This window comes from Ochotona princeps, chromosome 7, assembly GCF_030435755.1.
Source record: "Ochotona princeps isolate mOchPri1 chromosome 7, mOchPri1.hap1, whole genome shotgun sequence".
NCBI lineage: Eukaryota > Metazoa > Chordata > Mammalia > Lagomorpha > Ochotonidae > Ochotona > Ochotona princeps.
In genome coordinates this window covers 67,383,981-67,404,722 of record NC_080838.1, presented here as the reverse complement: position 1 = coordinate 67,404,722, position 20,742 = coordinate 67,383,981, and the positions used below count along the sequence as shown (strand labels likewise).

The window sequence follows — 20,742 nt, the reverse complement described above, 5'->3', positions numbered from 1 at the left end:
CACAGTACCAGTCACTGCAGCCATTCGGCGAGTAAATCAGAGACTGAAAGCTCTCTTTCTCTGTCTCTGTCTCTCCCCTTCTGTTAGACTTTCAAATACATAAAATAAAATGTTTAAAAATAAATAAATAAATGGGGCTGCTCGGTGTCAGAATAAGCTAAGCCTCTGTCTGCAATGCCAGCATCCCAAAAGGACGCTGGGTAGAGTCCTGGCTGACCCACTTCCAGCTGATGGCCACGTCCTGACTAAAAATAGTGGGTGATGTTGTTCTTGTTTCTCTGGGTACACTGATGGCAAAGAAAAAGTAAATATTGTCTTTGTTTAAAAAAAACAAAAACAAATGTGGCCATCCAAACTCTACATTTTTCATCTTTGACATTTGACATTTTATTAAACATATATTTTCAAAATGGATACACCTGGAGGAGCAGGGGCCTGATCTTAACAGAATGGAAGCAACCCCAACCAACAGCAGCTCATCGGATGATTTTGCTGCCACGTGTGATTGTGGAGTCTACTGTGAACTCCTTACACACCTGTGCTCCAAACACATGCCGTCCACAATGACATTTTAACTTCCATTTAAATATCCTACTAAATATTTTTTAAATAAATGTTTGCATTTGGGAAAAATGAAAGATTCCCAGTATAATTCCCTCCTTGCTTCCCATAATTTCCCCCTTCCATTAGTGTTCAACTAAAGGTGAGGTTTTGCCACACTAATACCAAACAGAGCTGGAATCCTCTTAAACCATTTCAGAACTGATATGTTCTCAGAATTTGAATATGAAAACTGGACAGAGTAAAAGCAATCAATCTTAAGGCATGGCTCGGGTGTTCTGAGGCACATCACAATCTCACATCATGCAACTGGCAATTCCAAAGTCGTCCGCCCCACCCAGGGCACATTTGCACACAGCACATTGGAACACACCTGCTTTCCCAAGCGGCACTGCCCACCAATACCTTAGAAGGACGACCCTCCCGTAATAGTTACTCCTGAACTTGAACTTTTCCTGTCTTCTTGACAGGAAAGGTAAATACCAACGACCCCCTCTGCTCCCTCCCCCCAGTCACAGCCAGCCATTTGCCAATGTGGCACGTCTGCATATGATTCTGATACCAACAATTTAGGTAAAATACCGGGAATTACCCATTTGAACAGCACTTTGTTTCAGACAGACTGAACTCTTCTACAGAGAAAATAAGGAAATGGACAGGTTTTTAAGTATTACACTTACTGTTTCTTCAATTCCTTTCGCATGGAAAGACCCAAAGGGTTTTTTTTTTTCAACTTGGAAACAAACTGGAAGCGACATGCATCTCGCCCGCAGCTCTTAAAAGACGCTGCCCTGCAAACTAGCAGTGCCCGCGCCGCCCTGGTTTCTCCCGCGGACGCAGTCCCGGCTCCTGGGGGAGGCAGAGGGGCCTGGGCGGCCCGCCCGCCGCCAGCTCCCACCCGCCAGGGCCGCCGACCGCATGCTGTCGTCAAGGCAACGACCTCACCCAGTGCGCGGCCATACAGCGACCAGGCCCAGGGCCGAGGGCGTCCGCGGCGGAGGCAGCGACACCTGTGAGGGCCGAGGCCTGTGCGACACGGCCTGGGATGCTGGGGCAGCCCACCGGCCAGACCCCCGGCGACGGCCACCCGACAACGCTGCACCTAGCCCGGGGCGGAGGCGTTGGCCGCGGCGCTGCAACGGGGCGGGCGGGCCCTCCCGAGCGCGCCGGACCTCCTTGGCTCTGATTGGCCGAACCCTGTCGTCAGGACCCATGATTGGCTTTTTGCCAACCGCCCCGCCCTTCACCTGGGGCTAGGCTCAGGTTCTCTTCACCGGGACTCACAGAGGCGTACAGGTCTTCGGCCTCAACTTTGGAGGTGCGGGTTATTTGCCTTCCAGCCAGGACTTATGCTTACTGTAGCTGCAGGCCGCGGGGTGGAGGGCGGGGAAGGTACGTATGACACCCACCGAGAAGGTGAAAGTGGTCACATAGCAAGAGAGCAGAGAGGGGATGTTGAGTGCAGGGAATGTTCTCGAAGTTTTCTCCCCACGCCTTCAGCCATGGCTTGGGCCCGATCTCCCTGCCCTTTTTCACTCGGCTGGAGGGGGGGAGGTAGGTGGGAGCTGATGATGACAGTCTAGATGATGCGGAGGAAGCGATGAAGGGTATAAGAAGGTGGGGGATGGGGAGGCCTCGGGGAGGACCGCTTGGGTGCTGGGGTGAGGGACAAGCTTCGAGGTGGATGAGGGGCCAACGATGGGCATGAATGAAATGTCAAGGTGAAGGAAGGGCTGGGATGCTCGGGGAACTGGAAACCCAGCGGGGTGCTCTTGGGGCTTTAGGGAGTGTAAAACTAGAGATAACCGTGTTGTGGCAACCCAGTCCATGGGTAGGCAGTACTGTCAGGTGCACGGGCTGAAACTGGCCAAGCCACAGGGCTGTCTTAATTTTCAAGGGATTCAAGGCAGTGAGGTCCGTCATTTCCAACTTTCACATTTGGTCTCTGTTGATCAAAGACTTTCTGGATAGCGTTTATCGCCAATGTTACGGTGTTACACACATGCTATTGATAATCTTCTAACCTGCTTAATTACCTTGGCCAAACTGCTTAATATCTAATTCCTAAACTAAAGATTATAATACTTTGGTTAAGATGTTTTTATTTAAAAGCCAGGAGAAAAACAAAAACAAAAGCTATCTTACCTCTGCTAACTCCCCTAAAAGCTACAGCAACCAGAACTGGGTAAGGTAGGGGCCAGTAATTCCATTCTGGTGTCCCACATGGATGGCAGAGACCCAACTTCTTGAGCCATTACCTGTTTTCCATGAGTGCATTAGAAGGAAGATTAAAATCAGTGGTGTGCAGGCAGAACTCCAACTCAGGATCTCTGATACCAGACTTGCAGATTCTTCCTCTCTTTTCTCTTTTTCCCTTCATTCCCTTTCAGATTTGCTTATTTTTTATTTGAAAGGCAGATCTACAGAGAGAAAGAGAGACAGAGATCTTCCGTCTGCTGGTTCACTCCTCGGATGCCTGTCAGAGAGCTTCAGCCAGGAGGGATCCAGGAGCCAGGAACTCCATCTGGGTCCCCCATGGAGGTGGCAGGGGCCCAAGGACTTGGCTTCCCTGCTGCATCCCAGGATGAACAGTAATGCGAAGCTGAATCAGAAGCAGAGGCAGGTGTTGGGGTAGGAAGTGGGTCTTAAGCATTATACCAAATGCCTGACCCTTATCTATAAAAATTGTAAAAACAAAAACCAAAAAAACCACTATGTGATTGTTTTAAACAAGGAAATATTTATAGGGAAAAGTAGTGGAGAAAAAAGAAACTTCAGAGTCAAAAGGATTTCATGGAAAAGCCCGTGGTAATACTGAGAAAAAAGTGTGAAAAGGGCTTAGGCTTGTTGAAGGAAAAGAAAAACTGAGGAAAGTTTAGAAGAGATATCAGTTGGTCTAGATCCTCTCTGCCACAAAACTTCATTTTGGGGGTACCAGCATTGCAGTTTAGCAGGTCAAAGCTACCTGCTGGTACCCTGGCATTCCATATCAGTGCTGGTTTGAGTCCTGGTTACTCCACTATTTATTGAGCTCCCTGCTAATGTGCCTGGGAAAGAAGCAGAGGATGGTCCAAGTACTTGGGCCCCTGCACACACGTGGTTGACCCCAATGTAGTTTCAACCTCAGCCAAGGTCGTATCTGGGAAGTGAGCAGTGCATCACAAATTGCTCTTTCTGTCTGAAAAAAAAATGCATACGTTACTTTTAAGGTTTAGGTACAAGAAATGAAAGGTAGAAATTCCTTTAAATAGGTAGTTTTGGCAAAGTTGTTTTGATATCGATGAATGCAGAATACTAAAATGTGTTCACCTGAGTAGACAATGAAACCAACTGACTGTTTTGCACACTTGGCAATTCAGGGCCAGGCAAGAAAAAAATAGATGACATGGAAGTTACCATTATTAGGCAGTTGCAGTGCAAGATTAAACGAGAGTAGAGCAACCCAGGACACCACTGAAACCACTTACCATGGGCATTCCCTAAGTACACGATCAACTGTTAGTGCAGTTTGCTGGTCAGCTAAAAAGGAGGAGGCACCGACAGGACTAGAGGTCATCATGGACATGGGAAATGAAGTTTAAAATAAGAGGAAGAAGTTATCATGGAAAGCAATTGTGAGGCCTGTGCAGTGGTCCTCCCATGTGGGCTTTGGTTCCTGTCCCAGTTGCGCCACTTGCCATCCAGCTCTGTGTTTATAGTCTGGGAAAGCAGCAGAGGATGGCCCAAAGCCTTGGGACCCTGAACCTGCATGGGAGACTCTGAGAAGTTACTGGCTCAGCTCAGCACTGTTCTGGTCATTAAGGCCATTTGAGAAATGGAGTGAACCAGCAGATGCAAGCTATTTCTCTGACTCTCCTCTCTCTGTAAATCTGCCTTTCCAATAAAAATAAATAGGTCTTTAAAAACAAAACAAATGGGGCTGGTGCAATAACCTAGTGGCTAAAATCCTCATCTTACAATCACCAGGATCTCATATAGGCAGCAGTTCGTGTCCCGGTAGCCTCATTCCCATATCCATCTCCCTGCTTGTGGCCTGGGAAAGTAGTCAAGCATGGCCAAAAGCCTTGGGACCCTGCACCTGGGTGGGAGACCCAGAAGTTGTTCCTGGCTCCTGGCTTCGAATGAGCTCAGCTCCAGCTGTTGCGGCCACTTAGGGAGTGAACCAGCACATGCAAGATCTGTCTCTCCTCTCATTAAAATCTGAGTTCCCAATAAATAAATAAATCTTAAACAAAAAACTGCTCATGGAAAGAGGTTAAAGCAAACCCTTTCTTAAAACAAAAGCAAACAAACAAAACCCCTGCTCAGCATGGTAACCTAGTGGCTGAAGTCCTCGCTTTGCATCTACCAGGATCCCATATGGGCTCTGGTTCGTGTGCAGCTGCCCCACTTCCCATCTAGCTCTCTGCTTGTGACCTGGGAAAGCAATCGAGGATGGCTGAAAGCCTTGGGACCCTACACCCAACTGGGAGACCAGGAAGAAGCTCCTGGTTTCTGACCGGCTAAGCTACTGCTGTGGTGGCCACTTGGGGAGTGAATCAGTGGGCGGAAGACCTTTCTGTTTCCCTTTCTCTCTATAAATCTTTCTGTAAATACAAAAACCAACCTTTAAAACAAAAAGGGAAAGGCAACTGTGATTCCAGTCATGGAAATGTGTAACATGATCAGTTCTAAAGGATACAATGTTTGTGTCTGGGTAGTCGAGCTTAGCAAACAATGTCATGGTGCTGAGGTCAAGAAAACTTGAGGTCATTGAACACCCAGGCAGGATGACAAGGGAGACTGTAACCACTGGAGACATTTCTAATTTTCTAGAGTCTAAAGAAAATGATGTGAGTACATACATCAGTGCTTGATGACAAACAGGTGAAAAGTAGCAGCATGGGACCCAGCAATTTCATTCCTGGTGACATACGTAAGAGGAATGGAAATCTGTTTATGAAAAATCCTGCACACAAATGTTCACAGTAACTTTGCTCATAAAAGTGGAAACCCAAATGTCCATCAGCTGAGGAATAATGTGTGGTAGTCATTCAGTGGAACGAAGTGCTGGTTCATGCTACCACATGCACAAATCTTATGACTCCATTTGTATAAAGTATCCAGCATAGCCAAATTCACAAGTAGTAGTTTAATGCTTACCAGAGGCTGAGAACAGATGGAAATGGGAGTGACTAGTAAGGAGTGTTTGGTTTTTTTTTTTGAGTGTGAAGATGCTCTGGGCCAGATAGTGACTATACTAAAAACGGATGTATACATTAGTGATAGCTCAGTAAAGCCAAAAGGTGCTAAGAAATCTGTAGTGCCTGTCAAGGAACTTATTTTAGCTTTGAATAGACCCATTTTCCTCATGTTGGCTATCATTTGCTAATGAGTATTCACAAAAGTCATCTTGTTTAATTTGGCCTTAGTTATCTTTGATTTTGTTTTATTTGTTTGAAAGGCAGTTACAAAGGGGGAGACAGCGAAAGATCTTAGACCTACTGGTTCACTCCCCAAGTGACCACAATGGCTGGGGCTGAGCCAGGCTGACACCAGGAGCCTGGAAATCAACTCAGTTCTTCCAAATGGTGTCAAGGACCCACGCACTTGGGCCAACACTTGCTATCCCCCAGGATGCACTAGCAGAAAGCTGGATTAGAAACATTAACTGTTAAGCTGCCATCTGCAATGCCAGCCTCCCACATGGGCTGTCCTGCTTCCCATGAAACTGCCTGCTGCTGCACCTGGGAAAGCAGCAGCCCATATCATTGGGTTTCTGCAGCTCCATGTGAGATCTGAATGACAAACTCCTGGCTCCTGGTCCATCCCTAGCTATTGCAGCCTCTTGGACAGTGGATGGAAGATCTAGTTCCCCCTCTCTCCAACTCTGCCCTTTAATAAGTAAAGAAAAAAAAAGCTTTTAAAAAGTACCTCTGTGGAACACAAGGCCTCTCCATTTGCTCACCCACTTGGAATGCTCTTGCCGTTTGAGGCTGCCTACTCTTTGGGTCTCCAATGTAGCTCCCTTCATTATCGGCCACAGTCGTCCCATCTCCAGTCACTACCACATTTACTCCTTGGATAAAATGCTTGTGCTTCTCAGAGGAATTATTAATGCCTTTCCCTCAAGACGCAAGTTCCTCCAGGTGGGTTATATTCGCTGTGATCACCAGCTAGCACCCAGGCAGGTTCTTGGCACACATCAGATGTTAGTAAACATTCACCGACACTGCCATCCAGGATTTTACTTCTTACACACACAGTTGTAACAGGTATCACTGGGAACTATTTTAACTCATTCCTAACATCCAGTCACTTACAATGGAAATCTCTCCCATGCAGCGTATTCCAAGGGCCACTATCCTCATCCCATCAAGCATAATTTTATTTTGAGCTTCTCCAAATTTTGACCACTTAAGAAACAAATACATATTGCGCCTGGTACAATGGCTGAACTGGCTAATCCTCCACCTCCAAGCATGGCATTCTATCTGGGCACTAATTCATGTCCTAGCTCTTCCACCTTCTATCAGCTTCCTGTTTATGGCTTTGGAAAGGAGCTGAGGTGGCCCACGTTCTTGGGACTTGCACCCATATGGGAGACATGGAAAAACCTCTAGGCTTCAGATCAGCTCCGCGTGGTCCAAGTCTCTGTCATATCACTAAGTTCTGTGCTTCCTGAATGCACTCCTGAATAAGGGATCTTGAATTTTAGGCCTGTTAGTGCTAGAGACTGATACTGTAATTTTGTAAAATAAGGCCAGGATAAATATGTAGTGCAAAGTTTAACTTGTCCTGAGGTTGATCTTCTAGTCCTTTAAGACAAATCGACATTTGACTAATCCAGCATTCCTGTTTCATGCTAGAGTAATGATCACATCCTTTCTGGGCCTCAGTCTCTGCCTGTAAAATAAATAACCCTCCTTTTCAAAATAGCATTGCTTTATCACTCAGGCTTAATACTTCTTAATGGTTTAAGTCCAAATAAACTTCTTACCTTACAGTCTCTTCTCATCCCTTTACCTCCACTACTCACTTTCTACCACATGGGCACTCCTTGACTTTTTCCATCTATCCCAGCCTCCTCTAGTTAACCTCAAAGCTTTGCCGAGTTTTCTAGCTTTTCATTAGTTGGTTACTCTGCTGCATTATATGTCAGCTGACACCTGGTTAACATTGCCATTCAGCTATTGATGCAGAAGTGATCAATAAACTTTATTCAATCAATGATTTGTCTGCATTAAATAATCTGAGAGAAAATGTACATACTAAGGTACTTACAGGGCGGTCAGTGGGTTGCAATGAGTTCATTCTTCATGACATGCATAGCATGTTTTTGGTATTTGTGGCAAATGTACGTAACTTACCATTTCATGTACCACTTTTGAAGACAGACATAAAGCCAAGGGAACCAAATAAAAGCAAAAATTACAAAACTACACTCCTACTTAGAGATCCTAATGCTCATTACATCATAAATGGTTCTGAATGAATGAGCCAGCAAAAGGAGTTCAGAAAAACATGAACAAATCTTCTTGCAGTAAGGAACATGGACTGCAGGAAACACGAGTAGATAGAAAACAGTAAGCAGGAGGGATGAGACTTCAAACTTCTCTAGGTCAACTAATCAGAAAAACACCAATGTGCATCGACAGCGAGGTCAACTTAGAATAATTTTGTACTTCCCAATTTTTAATTATATCCCATTTCCAAGACAGGACCAACAAAATGTTTAATTTGGAACGCACAGAAGGTAGATAGCAGAAATGCAAATGCATCATTGTCAGTAAGGGTCTCCTACACTGTTTTAACATGCTTTTATGCATTATATCACAAAACCCCGACCATCAATCACCCAGTTTGCAAATAAGGAAAAGCAGAGAAAAAGGCTTCCCTGGAACTACCATTCAAGCCCAGGCTACGTGGTTCTAACAGCGTGTTCCTGGCCATTTTACACTACACAGATTGAAGCTGATACAAACCGAAGTGAAAAAAGGCCTGGGGGATGAGGTATATATGAAGCTGCAATAGTAACTTTTGAAGGTTTTTGAGAAGTTTGAGGGGCCAGCGTTGTGGAGTAGCGAGTAGAAGCCACCACCTGTGACACAGGGATCCCATTATGGGTACTGGTCTGTATCCCAGCAGCTCCCCTTCTGGATTCAGCTCCCTGCTAATTAGACTGCAAAAAGCACAGAAGGATAGCTCAAGTGTTTGGGCCTCTATCAGCCACAAGGCAGATGTGCATAAAAAACTTGACTCCAGCCTAGCCCCATCTTGGTCCTCGCAGGCATCTGTGAGTGAGCTAAAACATGTAGATCTTTCACTGTCACTCCTTCAAATACATATTTTTAAATATTTAGAAGGCAGGGCGATCAAGGAAAGAGAATCTTCCTTTTGTTGGTTGAATGCCCAGTCCAAGGCAGGAGGTCCAGCCAGGTCTGGCACACAGGTGGACAGGAATTCAACTAACTGTGTAAATTGGTCTATGAATAGTTACCTAAGTCACTTCACTATAAATTTAAGGTGCCAACGATTTTATATAATTACTTTCTCTGTGTAAACTAAGTTTATGAAAAATATATTTCACAATTTTAAGGTGATTATTCATCTATCTAGCTAATTTTAAATAATTTAGAACCCTGGCTTTGAAGTGATCAGAGTCTCCTTTTTCACAAAATTGAATCAATGCAGACAGCTTCACACTTCAGAGATCAGTGAACTTGGTAATTAACAGAAGGTTACAGGGCAGAAATTGAAATCAAAGACTCCTCCATCCCTCATCAGAGCACTTGGGCTCCATTTTCAGCTTTGGTGACTAATAATGAAGACCTTGGAAGGGGGCAGTGATGGCTCAAATGATGGGTTTGCTAACCTACTTAAACCAATTTCCAAGCTGCTGGTCCAAGCCTAACTCTGGCTAGCCAGACACCGAGTCAGCCAGTGGATACAAACTGTCTGTACTCCCACCATTCCCCCCAAGGTGCAGGCATCCAGCACAGCAGTCAGCAGGCTACTCTGGACACATGGTAGTGTCTGGGTTCCAGTCCCAGCTCCGATTCTGAATGCAGCTCCCTGTGAGTATCCTCGGGAGACAGGTGATGGCTCAAGCACTTGAGTCCCTGCCAACCATGTGAGACCTGGATTGAACTGCTGGATCTTTGTACATTTAGGGCATAAACCAATGACTGGAAAACCACTTTCTATCCCTGCTCTTCAAGTACAGTTAAAAAAAAAAAAAGCTGGTAATCTTCCCATCAATGTTTAAGTCTGCATCTGTTTATTTTACCCAATTTTTAGTAACGCTAAAAATGGACTTGTAGTTCTAAAGACTGTTAGATATAATCCTCCTTTGTCAAAATAGCCAGTTACTTCATTATTAAAATTTGAAAGGTAGAGTGAGGGAATGGCATTTTCCATCTGCTGGTTCAGACCCCAAACAGTTGCCAACAGCCAGTGTTAATGGAAACCAGGTGAAAACCAGGAGCCGGATCTCCATGTAAGTCGTCCACACAGATGATCTCTTGCATCACCCATCACCTGCTGTCTCCCAGCCAGAACACTGGCTTGGAAGAGAAACAGCTGAGGCTCAGAACAGTGCTGACATGGACAGCCCAAGTAGTAAGCAGTAGCTAAACCTGTGGTACAGTGCCAGCCCTCATTATTTAGAAATTGCTTAATGTGGCAAAATCTTGTAACATTTCCTTTTTATGTGAACCCACTAAAATCTATGACAAAGATTGTGATAAAATCTATCAATGATTAATAGATTGTTCATTTATCCAGTGGAATTTAAACAATTTGGAACTAAGGCTCCAAAACTGATCAAAATATGGCATGCTACCTTAAAAAAAAGGGTCTTGACTAACTTTAAAAGAAACTTCAAGCCACTACCTGATTTTTCAGTCAATTGCTTGCAAAACTGAAATGAAGTATGTTAACTGGCTATGATTCTACAATATTTTGTACTATATAAATTCCCCAGACCAATTACAAGTTTAACATTTCCAATCTATGACCTGTTTCAGCAGTGTGAAGGTCAAGATTATGTAAGTAATGGTTCATTTTCCTGGTCAGTCTCCAGTACTTCTAAAGATCGATGTAGAAACCTTAAACAGTGCTATGAATGCACTAGCAGGAAAAACCTCATCTGTATCATCCCCACTAAAAAGTTTCAAGTTCTAAAGCTGCACTTGCCCTGAGGACTCCATTTTTGATCTGAAGTATAACTAATGACCATCCCCCCTTTCATACACCTACAGGGCTTGAAAATAACTCCCACTTCTGAATTTGCATTACAACCATAACCTGTGATGTTAACCTTCTCATCCCTTTCTCCTTTCCAAGATGCGAGGTAGGAATCCTTGAGAGAGCTACGTTTAAGGGAAAAGGGTAGAGCAGATTCTCCCAGCTGTCTCACTGACTGATGTGCAGGTTCATCTGTTACACTGGTTTTACACATACAATTTCACAATAATAATATGCGGTTTCATTCACAACAGTTCTTGTTTTTACTGAGATTAAGAAATGCAACCAGAATTTCTGGGAACATAAAAAACTACAGATGAAATTAGGGACATAGATAAATGCTGCAGACATCAGTAGTTTATTGTTTGTTTAGTCCAAACACATTCAAAATGGAAACTCAAAGAATATTTTCCACCTGAAACAATTAAACTAGATTCTACTAGCATATAATGCTTAACACATTACAGCAATGAAGATGGTAATCCACTGTCTTCTATACCTACTAAAGCCAAGATGGGAAAGCCAGTTTGGTTGCAATAGTGTCCTAAGGATAGAATATTACCATCAAAAAATAAAATGAAATCAGCAAATAACAGTAATAGTAGATGAGTATTTTTTACTGTTTCACGGAAAAGGGGACAAAATGTTAAAAGTCCACAGTACTGCAGGTGAACTGTCACCATGTAAACTTCTCCATGTGATGGTTTGAATTTTATTCATGGTATGTAAAGACTGAAGCTGAATGGCTCTTTGCTCTAATGTTCTATTACACTTAACAACTGTCATTACTTTTGGTGCCAAAACAGTTTTCACGGGTGACAGGGCAATATCCCAGACTAGAAATTATAGACAGACAGACAGACACACACACACACACACACACACACGTATATGCATATATAAATACGTAAAATAAAGAGAAAAAAAACAGCAGAGGAAATATATCATGGGGAGGGAGGGATGGTTGGGGGCAGAAACCCAACACTGACAAAAATAGTCAATCATTTAAAAGAAGTCTGAATAAAGGCGTCAAAATGTCAATGTAATTTTCTGATTAAGAACTTCAAGTACTATACACCAGGAGTAAAACTGTCTCAAACCAACAAATAAAGGAACCATTAAGTCCCCCCAAATGGAAACTATGAAAATCTGTGTCCCCAAAATATATGCAATAGTGCAAGTCTTTTCCTCCAACATGGAAGACCTCATTTGAGGGGGAAAAATGAGAACAGAAGTTTATCATATTGCCCAGTATATGTAAAACAAAACATGTTCATCATTTGCTGGTTTACTGAATAGCAAAACAGTTGCATAATTCAGAACCAATCTGCTAATACGTCAAGTGCATATTGTTTTTGTTTTGACTTAGGTAGAATGGAGAAGTCTTCCATGCTGAAAAGCAGCTTTAAGTGGTCACAATTCTTTAGCCCACTTCTAGCCTGAAACATCAGAAACTGAGATGTACTAAGTGCTCCAGGCAGAACAGCGGATAATTTTTGCCTCAGTTGCAGTTTTACTGGAACTTCCTATACAGAGACAGACAGTACTCCAGCAGCTACAAACTTTGCTCACAGAACTGTTTAGAGATTCATGTAAAAATAAAAGATGTCGTCCCAGACTTAAATTCAGGAGCCATTCGGGTGCTGACATCAGTTCAAGAATTGTGCAAAATGAATGACAGTTCCCTGCCCTCCCCCAAACAGAAAATGCAAACACTTAAGAGCTGTTATTCTTTCCCCCAGAAAATTGCAGTATCCTCACTTCAGGTTTATTTGCCATGTATGGAATCTGACCGCTTCTAAATTGTTACTAAAAACGGACATCGAGTTGACTGACTTTTCTAAGCATTCAAAGTGATACGAATCAACGCTCACACTGAAGAGAAATGACAACTACAGTCAAATAACTGACTTCCTCCTTCCCTCCCTCCCTCCCACAGAGAACAAAGCTGTTAACTGAAGAACAAGATAAATAATATGCTAGTCCACTTTACTCTTTTTTTTAAAGATACTGCAATTTTTATATACTTCAATGATTTTTCAACATTTTGCAGCTGTTTGGCTTTGCAGCACAGCAATTCATACACTATACTGTACAAAATTACCAGCAAGACTGGAATGATGTATTAATAGAAGGCACCATCATGCTTATTACAATACCAGAGAACAAAAATACAGTAAAGACAATTTTCACTGTACACAGCTTAAAGAAAGGAAAAGGGGGGGAGGAGGAGTGTGTTGAGCAGCCAGCCATCCCTGTACTGAAGAGGGGCAAGTAGAAAAAACCTTAAATGTGGAGCTACTAAATCTGGTCTAATATTTCAGACCATAGCATTTGAAGTTCTGATTTTTGTTTAGTTCATAACTAAAGGATTTCCTTCTGGTATATACTTGTAGTCTCATTAAGGTTTATGTGTATACACGCTGGTCACAGCAAGCAGATAAAATGCCCTCATCATTTCACAAACTATTCTCTACTGGAAAAGAAGAAAGATTTTTTTTCCCTGTTGCCTCCTGTTGCAGATTTCAAAGTTAGTGAGTTCAGAGTACCCATCAGTGCAGTCTGATGAGTGCATAACAAGTTCCTGTTGGTTTGTTTTTTTGGGGGGGAGCCAAGAAAAAAGGCAAGATTCTCCATTAGCACAAATTGCACTATTTGTGTTTCCAACATTAATAGGCAGAAACAGTAACACTTAAACAAAATGTGCAGCCGAGGATTTTTTTTTTGACTCATAGGACCTGAATTCAGTGGGCATGTCCTTTTAAGTTCATTTTGTTGTAGATAGTTTAAGATATGGTCATTTCTCAGTCCTTAATTCTCCAAGTCTAGATTTATAAATTAACAATGTGAATCCTGTTGTGGAATTGGGGAAATAATGTCCACCTCAATTTAAATGATAACCAAAAGATGCTTTGCACATCAAAGAAATGATCAAAAAGGCTGTGTCACATTCCAAAGCCAAAAAAATTAACAAGAATGCAAACACGATGAATAATGTACCACTGTCCAGACTTGGTCAACAGTGGAGCTTCAACGGCGCTGTCCTGTGAAGCGGCCTTCCATCTGCCCAGTTCCTCTTCCAGAGCCAAGTTTCTGTGCCATGCCGCCTCTCGGAGGAGGTCCTCTTCCATCACGGTCACGCATCATTCCTCCACCCACTATTCCACGGGGACCACCAGGACCACGATCGTTGCGCCTGATATCCCTGCGATCATCGCCACCACCTCTGGTTTCTCGTTCTCTTGCGGCTCTTGTTTTTTTCTCTTCCACATTTAAACGTACTTCCCCCCGAAACATAATTGGCTTCAAGAGGGGAGAAAAATATTTACACGGGAAGGTTAGACATCAACAGAAATATCTCACACAGACAAATTTGAATGTCCAAATAGGAAAACATTAAAAAAATACGTAACTTTCCAACCTTGTTCATCAAATACTGAAATTCAAAATTAGCTACACCTCAGACTTTAAAACTTTTTAATGAATTTTAACTCTGCACGAATGTCATTTCATGCTGAACTAATTTTAGCTTTTCCATTCAAGATTTTCCTATAACTGTAAAATGTATCACAATTTAATAATGGCATAGAAAAGAGTTAATACTAAAGTATTTATGTCCTCTAAATCACTTACTTTTGCAATCAAGATTCTCTGAACTGGTTCAGAGTCATCAAAAACCACAAAACCAAAATTTGGAAGCTTTCCCCCGACACCCTTGGTATTGATGCGAAGTTCCACAACGTTTCCAAAACCTGTGAAAATAGATATTACATGCAGGGTTAAATATTTTAATGGGTTTGACTGTTCAGAATGCATAAACCTTGATCCATGTAAAAATGTTACCTTGTAAGTTACAGTTCATTCGTGCAGGCCATTACCTAAGACACCCATAAGTGGGCCTGGATGCTTGTTCTATTACTGTTTTGCATCTTTATTAATCCTTTCCCAAGGACAACTGCCCATATAGTATTAGAAAGTGTTAGTTTTGACTTTTATTTGCTAAATGAAGATCCTGGCAGGTGGCAGGCATTGGCTAGAGTTGGGTCCCTGTCACCCACAACAGAATTTAGACTGACTCCCCAGCTCCTCGTTCCAAACCAGTCTAGCTACAGAAGACATCTGGGGAATGAAACTGTGAATGGCACCTTCCTCCCAACTTGACTGTCTCAAATACATAAAAAATTTAAAATAGTATATACATTATAAAAGTTTTATTTATATGCATCCAGCCTTTTTTAAAAAAGATTTACTTATTTTTATTGGAAAGGCGGATATACAGAGAGGAGGAGAGACAGAGAGGAAGATCTTCCATTCAATGGTTCATTCCCCAGGTGGCTGCAATGGTTGGAGCTGAGCCAATTCGAAGCAAGGAGCCGGGAGCTCTTTCAGGTCTCCCACGCGGGTGCAGGGTCCCAAAGCTTTGGGCCATCCTTGACTGCTTTCCCAAGTCACAAGCAGGGAGCGGGATGGGAAACAGGGCTGCCGATATTCGAACCGGCACCCATATGGGATCCTAGTGCGTTCAAGGCAAGGACTTTAACCATTACACTATCATGCTGGGCCTGCATCTGGCTTATTTAAAACAATTTTCAAAAAATTAAAATTTTAGGTTTATTGTTACTTGAAAGAGTAACAGATTTTCCATCTGCTGGTTCACTCCCCAGATGGCAGTAATTGCCACAGCTGAACCAGTCAAAAACTGGGAGCTTCTTCTGGGTCTCCTATGTGGGTGCCACAGGTTTTGGGTCCCCTTCTGCTGCTTTCCTATATCATTAGCAGGAAAGTAAACCTGAATAGGAGCAACTCAGACATGTACCAGTTCCCATATGGGATGCCAAAGTAGCAGGTAGAAGATCAGCTCACAATTCCACCATCCAGGCCCCTGAAATTTTAATTTAGAAGCAAAATAAACCACTTACTCATGAAGAATTCTTTCAGTTCATTTTCATCAATGTCATGTGGCAAGTTACCAACAAACAGTTGATGACTGTCTGGATAGCGAATAATCCTCCTGTTGTCAGAGTCATTCTGCTCCATATCTCCTCTGCCTGAGAACAACAAGTAAAGTTTACAATGTCATTAAAATCTATAACATCACAGAAAAACTAGTTCAAAGCAGTGAGTATAAAAATCACTTAATACTGATATATTCCTGTTTTAGTTTAGTAAAATCAAGTGAGCTCCTTGCAAAGAGAAAAGAAGTATCTTATTAGTACGTTAGTTATTAAATAACGTGACATTAACCTGTACAGTGTAGGTGCTGACTAGACTGCCAAGCTCTCTTCTCTATCTTACTGGTCTTCTCAAACCAGTCAGGTATTAGTAGTATATGTATTTCTTCTTAACCAACTTATTTGCCATTATCTAGGAACTAAGTCCATTTTAGATAGGCAAAAACTAAGTATATTTGCTTAGTCTTTTCAAATTCCCAAATTTCTTAATGTTTCGTTGTATGACATTACAGCCAAATCAGTAAATTTCACATTAGTAATCTCATGCATGTATCTTACGTTTTATATTGCTGTAACATAAAATCTTATATTTGATCCTCCCAATTATAAAAGGAACACATTGAGGCATTAAGAAAGAGTACATAAAGGAAAAAGCTTATATAATAACTTAATGGCACAAGAGAAGCTCAAAATGTAAGAGTGCTGGTCAAGAACATTTACTCAATCAGGAACAAAACTAGACAAACTTGCAGCTCTCGTGACTTCTGGCTTAGTAACACATCACTTCTTTTACTTTCTTTTTGAACAACATGTTGAACTTGATGAACACTATCTCCCACCTCCTCCCAAAAACAAACTAAACATTCTTCTAGAAACCAAACAGAAGTACTACATATTAGCTAAGTAAACAAGTCAAAAATCATGGCAACTTACTTAATACCTAAGACAATCAAAATAAGAAGAATCAGGGAGTGCTTAGTGTTTATCTGTGAAGAGATAAGAGTTCTAAGTAAGAGAGTTAGGTTATTGGCAGCTCGGTTTAGAATTCTTAAAAACCAGTGACAATAACCACATAAAACTTGTCTGTCTTCACACCTTCAAAATACAGGTCTCCAACAGCAAGTCTACCAATCCTCCCCTGCAGGCTGGTTGTGTGCCCCAAGCTGTATTTCTTCAGCAGGTTACTGAAACCGTTTAGGAATTCGATATTACAAAGGTCCGTGAGTAAGACACATGGTTTTTTTTAAAAGGTCATTCTCCAAATTTCCAACTGCTAAATACTAACGGTTACAGGGGTCAACTCACCTGGTCTTGGTCCTCTTGGAGGAAAACCAGGTCGTTCTCTAGGCCGTTGTTCACGCACACGAGGTGGCTGACACTGCACTTCTGGTTTAGCTTCAACTCTTGGCTAAAATATAAGGGTAAAAACACTATATAGAAAAACTTCAGTAGAAGAAAAACTGCAAACAACTACAAAAAATGACTAGCAAGCACATAATTTGTACAATATCTTTTAAATAAAGTGTCATATGTATGTGAGAAGTTTTGATATTCTGTACCAATCTAGGACTGTAGAGTAATTTTACTGTTCCCACTCAAGGTGGTGTAACTCACAATAAGCAGTGGTAAGCAATCACACTGCTTTAAAGTTTAATCCACACTAGAATAGCATAAAAGGTACCGCTACAAAAATCACGTGGAATACATAAACAAAAGTAAAAGCCATTATTTATCTCTAGTTTACTGCCCTTCTAAATGTTCACAGTGTTGAGCACTATCTCCTAAACCCCCCATCATCTGAAAAATCAATTTTAATAGTTTAAAGCGTGGAACTCCACCTTTCTCTATCACTTAAAAATTCCATCTTCGAGTTTAAACGCACACAAAAAAACATGACAGAACTTAGGAGAATTTGTATGTAGCATCAAATACTCAGTAGTCCTTAGATTCCTGCGGTTCTTTCTTATAGGGGACGTGCATTCATTTACACCCCTTCAAGTGTTAACTATGTCTTATGATGGGAGTAGGGGATAATGGGACAATTTCTGCTGCCTTCCAAAAGTTTCTGATTAAAGCGGATTTAACCATATAAATTAAAAATAACTATTTAAGACAAATTTTAATCCACACTTGCTATTATCTTTCCCTTACTGCATTTTCATTAGGCCCAAACTCCTAAGGCCATTTATGACTCCAAAACAGAAAAGACCACTGGGAGAATGTCTCTGATCAGAGTATTTCAGTTCCGACTTTACAGGTGTTCACCTCTTAGGCCCTCATTTAAGTGGGCTCTTTTTTTTATGTGTCCGGGGCATTATAATTTTCAAGACACATTTTATTATAATAATTATGCTTCTTTCCAAAATAACAATTTATTGAAAATGATTCAAGCCATGACAACCAAAAGGTATATTAAAACTCCTACAACAGCAGCTTTCCACAGATTTGCCTGCTCTCAAGTCGTTTTCCTCCACACAGATGTGCCCCATTGCCCTCAAGACAGAATTGTTTCTGATTTTTGCAATTATACTGCTCAAAAATTTTAACTGCATTTTTATTGTTACTTGTATATATTTATCCACATGGACAAATTTTTTTAGCTCTCCCAAAGAAATAAGCACAGCATTTCAGGTAAGATGTACATTTACTATTTGTCTCACTTATAATTTTAAATTATAATTTTTAGTCTCCTGGCCCAAAATTATGTTGAATGTTCTATATTTGAGAAAGAGACTCAGTAACAGCCCTGAGACCACTGCTATTTGTAGACGGGTTTTAGTCCTGTACAATAATTTGATCTTAAATGTGATGTCTGAAAAAAGCAATTATTTAGAAATTTCAACTAAGGGAATATAAAAGTACACTGTAATTCAATTTGGTTGTAAAACAGATTTCAAGGAGATATATTCTGTTCAAAGTCTAACAAAGCTAGTGTATTTACCAGAAAAACAACATCAGAAAAGCATCACTCAATCTAAATGTTACAAAACAACTTGAGACTTTAAATTCTTTTCAAAACCAACTGCCACCTAAAGATAAGTAACAAAACAAAAAAGGGCACCAGTTCGCGTCTCAGCAGTCTTGCTTCCCATCCAGTACCCAGACTCTCTGGGAAAGCAACTGAGGATGGCCCAAAACCTCAGGACCTGCCTCACGTGGGAGACCTGGAAGCTCAGGGCTTCTGGCTTCAGATTGGCTCAGCTCTGGCTGTTCTTCCTGTCTGTGTATCTGACTTTCCAATAGAAAATAAATCTTCTTTTTTTAAAGTAAATTTGGGCCTAACACAATGGCTCAATTGGCTAATGCCCACCTCCAGGTGCTAGGATCCCATTTAGGCGCTGGTTCGTGTCCCAGCTGCTGCACTTCCCATGAAGTTCCCCGATTGTAGCCTGGGGAAGCAACAGAGGGTAGCCCAAAACCTTGAGACCCTGTAACCCGCATGGGAGACTTGGAATAAACTCCTGGCTTCAACCGTTCAGCTGTGACCATTGTGGCCATTTAAGGACTGAACCAGCAGATAGAAGATCTTTGTCTTTCCTTTTCTCCGTAAATCTGCCTTTCCAATAAAACTCATAATTTCTCAGGTTTTATTTTGCAACTGAAGCTAGTTATTCTAAACAGAGTGATTAATATGCCATATACTATTATTAGGGCCTTAAAATTAGTTCCTTATAACCAGAAAAGCGTGAAAATGAGAAATCCCAATATGAAGGTCAACAGAAAATGAAATTAAAATGAACCATCAAATCAAGTCAATAAAAGCAGATGTAAGCACAACTGATAAACCTTTCAATTAAACATAACCTATTTAGATGAACTAGTCCATCCCAACTTTCAAGAAAATAACTTACCTACTTCTAGATTATTGCCTATCATCATCCTAGAATTAGATTTTAAAGTCTTTTTTATCAATAACCTGGTTATAAATGTTACAAAATAAAAGCTATTTAAAAGTAACAAAACAAAACTGAAGAGCTATCAAAAGAAGTGTGAATAACAGAAATACACTCTAGATATAGTAGCCTAAAGAGATCAGAAAGTTCTCAAGTTTAAATTTTGAACATATGGAATTTCCTGCAATTTGAAAAATATTTTAGAAATACAACATAATTATGTAGGATAACTAAACTTTCTTGGGCAACAGACAAGGTATGTAATTTGATTCAGGGAAGCCTTAAACATGGCATTGTTTCAACTACAGCTAGCAAACACTGGCTTCCAACAAGGAGTTAAAGGCGGACAAGGCTTTCCTACGTCACACATGGAATCTAGTATCCAAACTATTTGCATGTAAAACTTAGTCTGCAGAGGTCTCTCCACGATGAGTGACTCTAGACCTCTGTGTCCTAGCTCAAGAATTAATTCTAGCACCCACCCTACTGACTGGTTGTTGAGGGTTAAACGGGCATGATTGTAAGAGGCTTAGGCACAATGCCTGGTATATTTAACAGGCACCAAAAGCAATGAGTAACCTTTAGCTGTTTAAATGCAGTTAACTGTCTAAAATGAAGTACCAATCCAACAAACCACATCTGCTAAGAAATCAAGGTTTCAAAAGAAAAGCCATGAGTCACTTATGAGATCTCCATTTGTGGTGAAAAACACAAACACTGGACAAACTCATTTTCTACATTAAGACAGAACTCTGGTTTATGATCTGAAGTAACCAATCTTTGTTTCCTAAATAGCTAACTGGAAAAAAAAAAAGACACACACACACACACACACACGCAAACATGTATAATGGGACTGTGTATTCTCTTATGTTGCTGATTATACAGCTTAAAAAAGTCTAAGTTTTCTAGTGAAATGAAGTTTAACTCAAATGTAAGGGAAGGAAAAGAATTGGACACCCTGTAGCTGTACCTGAAAAAATTTGAATTTAGTTAACCCTCAACTGTATCTAACAACCATTTTAGATAGCCAGTCTCTTATTTTGCTAAAGGTCTGAAACGTGTGAGATGACAAACAGACAAAGCAGAATACTGGAAATGATCAGTTA

At 41.3% G+C, this 20,742-nt stretch overlaps 2 protein-coding genes and 1 long non-coding RNA gene across 7 annotated transcripts in view; 1 reads left to right on the top strand and 2 right to left on the bottom strand.

Moving 5' to 3' along the window:
• The window catches only part of CDKL2 (cyclin dependent kinase like 2), a 35,337-nt gene extending 33,750 nt beyond the window's left edge, over positions 1–1,587 (bottom strand). For all 4 annotated transcript variants that reach the window (XM_058667208.1, XM_058667206.1, XM_058667207.1 and 1 more), the window contains exon 1: positions 1,242–1,587. The gene's annotated coding sequence lies outside the window, so the exon portion shown is untranslated. The remainder of the gene's footprint in view (positions 1–1,241) is intronic.
• Positions 1,588–1,800: 213 nt separating this feature from the next.
• LOC131480834 (uncharacterized) overlaps positions 1,801–20,742 on the top strand; it is a 20,252-nt gene continuing 1,310 nt past the window's right edge. Inside the window, exons 1-2 of the long non-coding RNA XR_009245857.1 lie at positions 1,801–1,879; positions 5,377–5,467. This is a non-coding gene — a long non-coding RNA (uncharacterized LOC131480834). The remainder of the gene's footprint in view (positions 1,880–5,376; positions 5,468–20,742) is intronic.
• The window catches only part of G3BP2 (G3BP stress granule assembly factor 2), a 25,742-nt gene continuing 16,130 nt past the window's right edge, over positions 11,131–20,742 (bottom strand). For both annotated transcript variants that reach the window (XM_004596178.3, XM_004596179.2), the window contains 4 exons: positions 17,046–17,148; positions 15,708–15,836; positions 14,422–14,540; positions 11,131–14,091 (listed from right to left, as the gene is read on the bottom strand). In XM_004596178.3, coding sequence (XP_004596235.2) covers positions 13,819–14,091; positions 14,422–14,540; positions 15,708–15,836; positions 17,046–17,148 — 624 coding nt within the window. In that variant the 3' untranslated portion in view covers positions 11,131–13,818. The remainder of the gene's footprint in view (positions 14,092–14,421; positions 14,541–15,707; positions 15,837–17,045; positions 17,149–20,742) is intronic.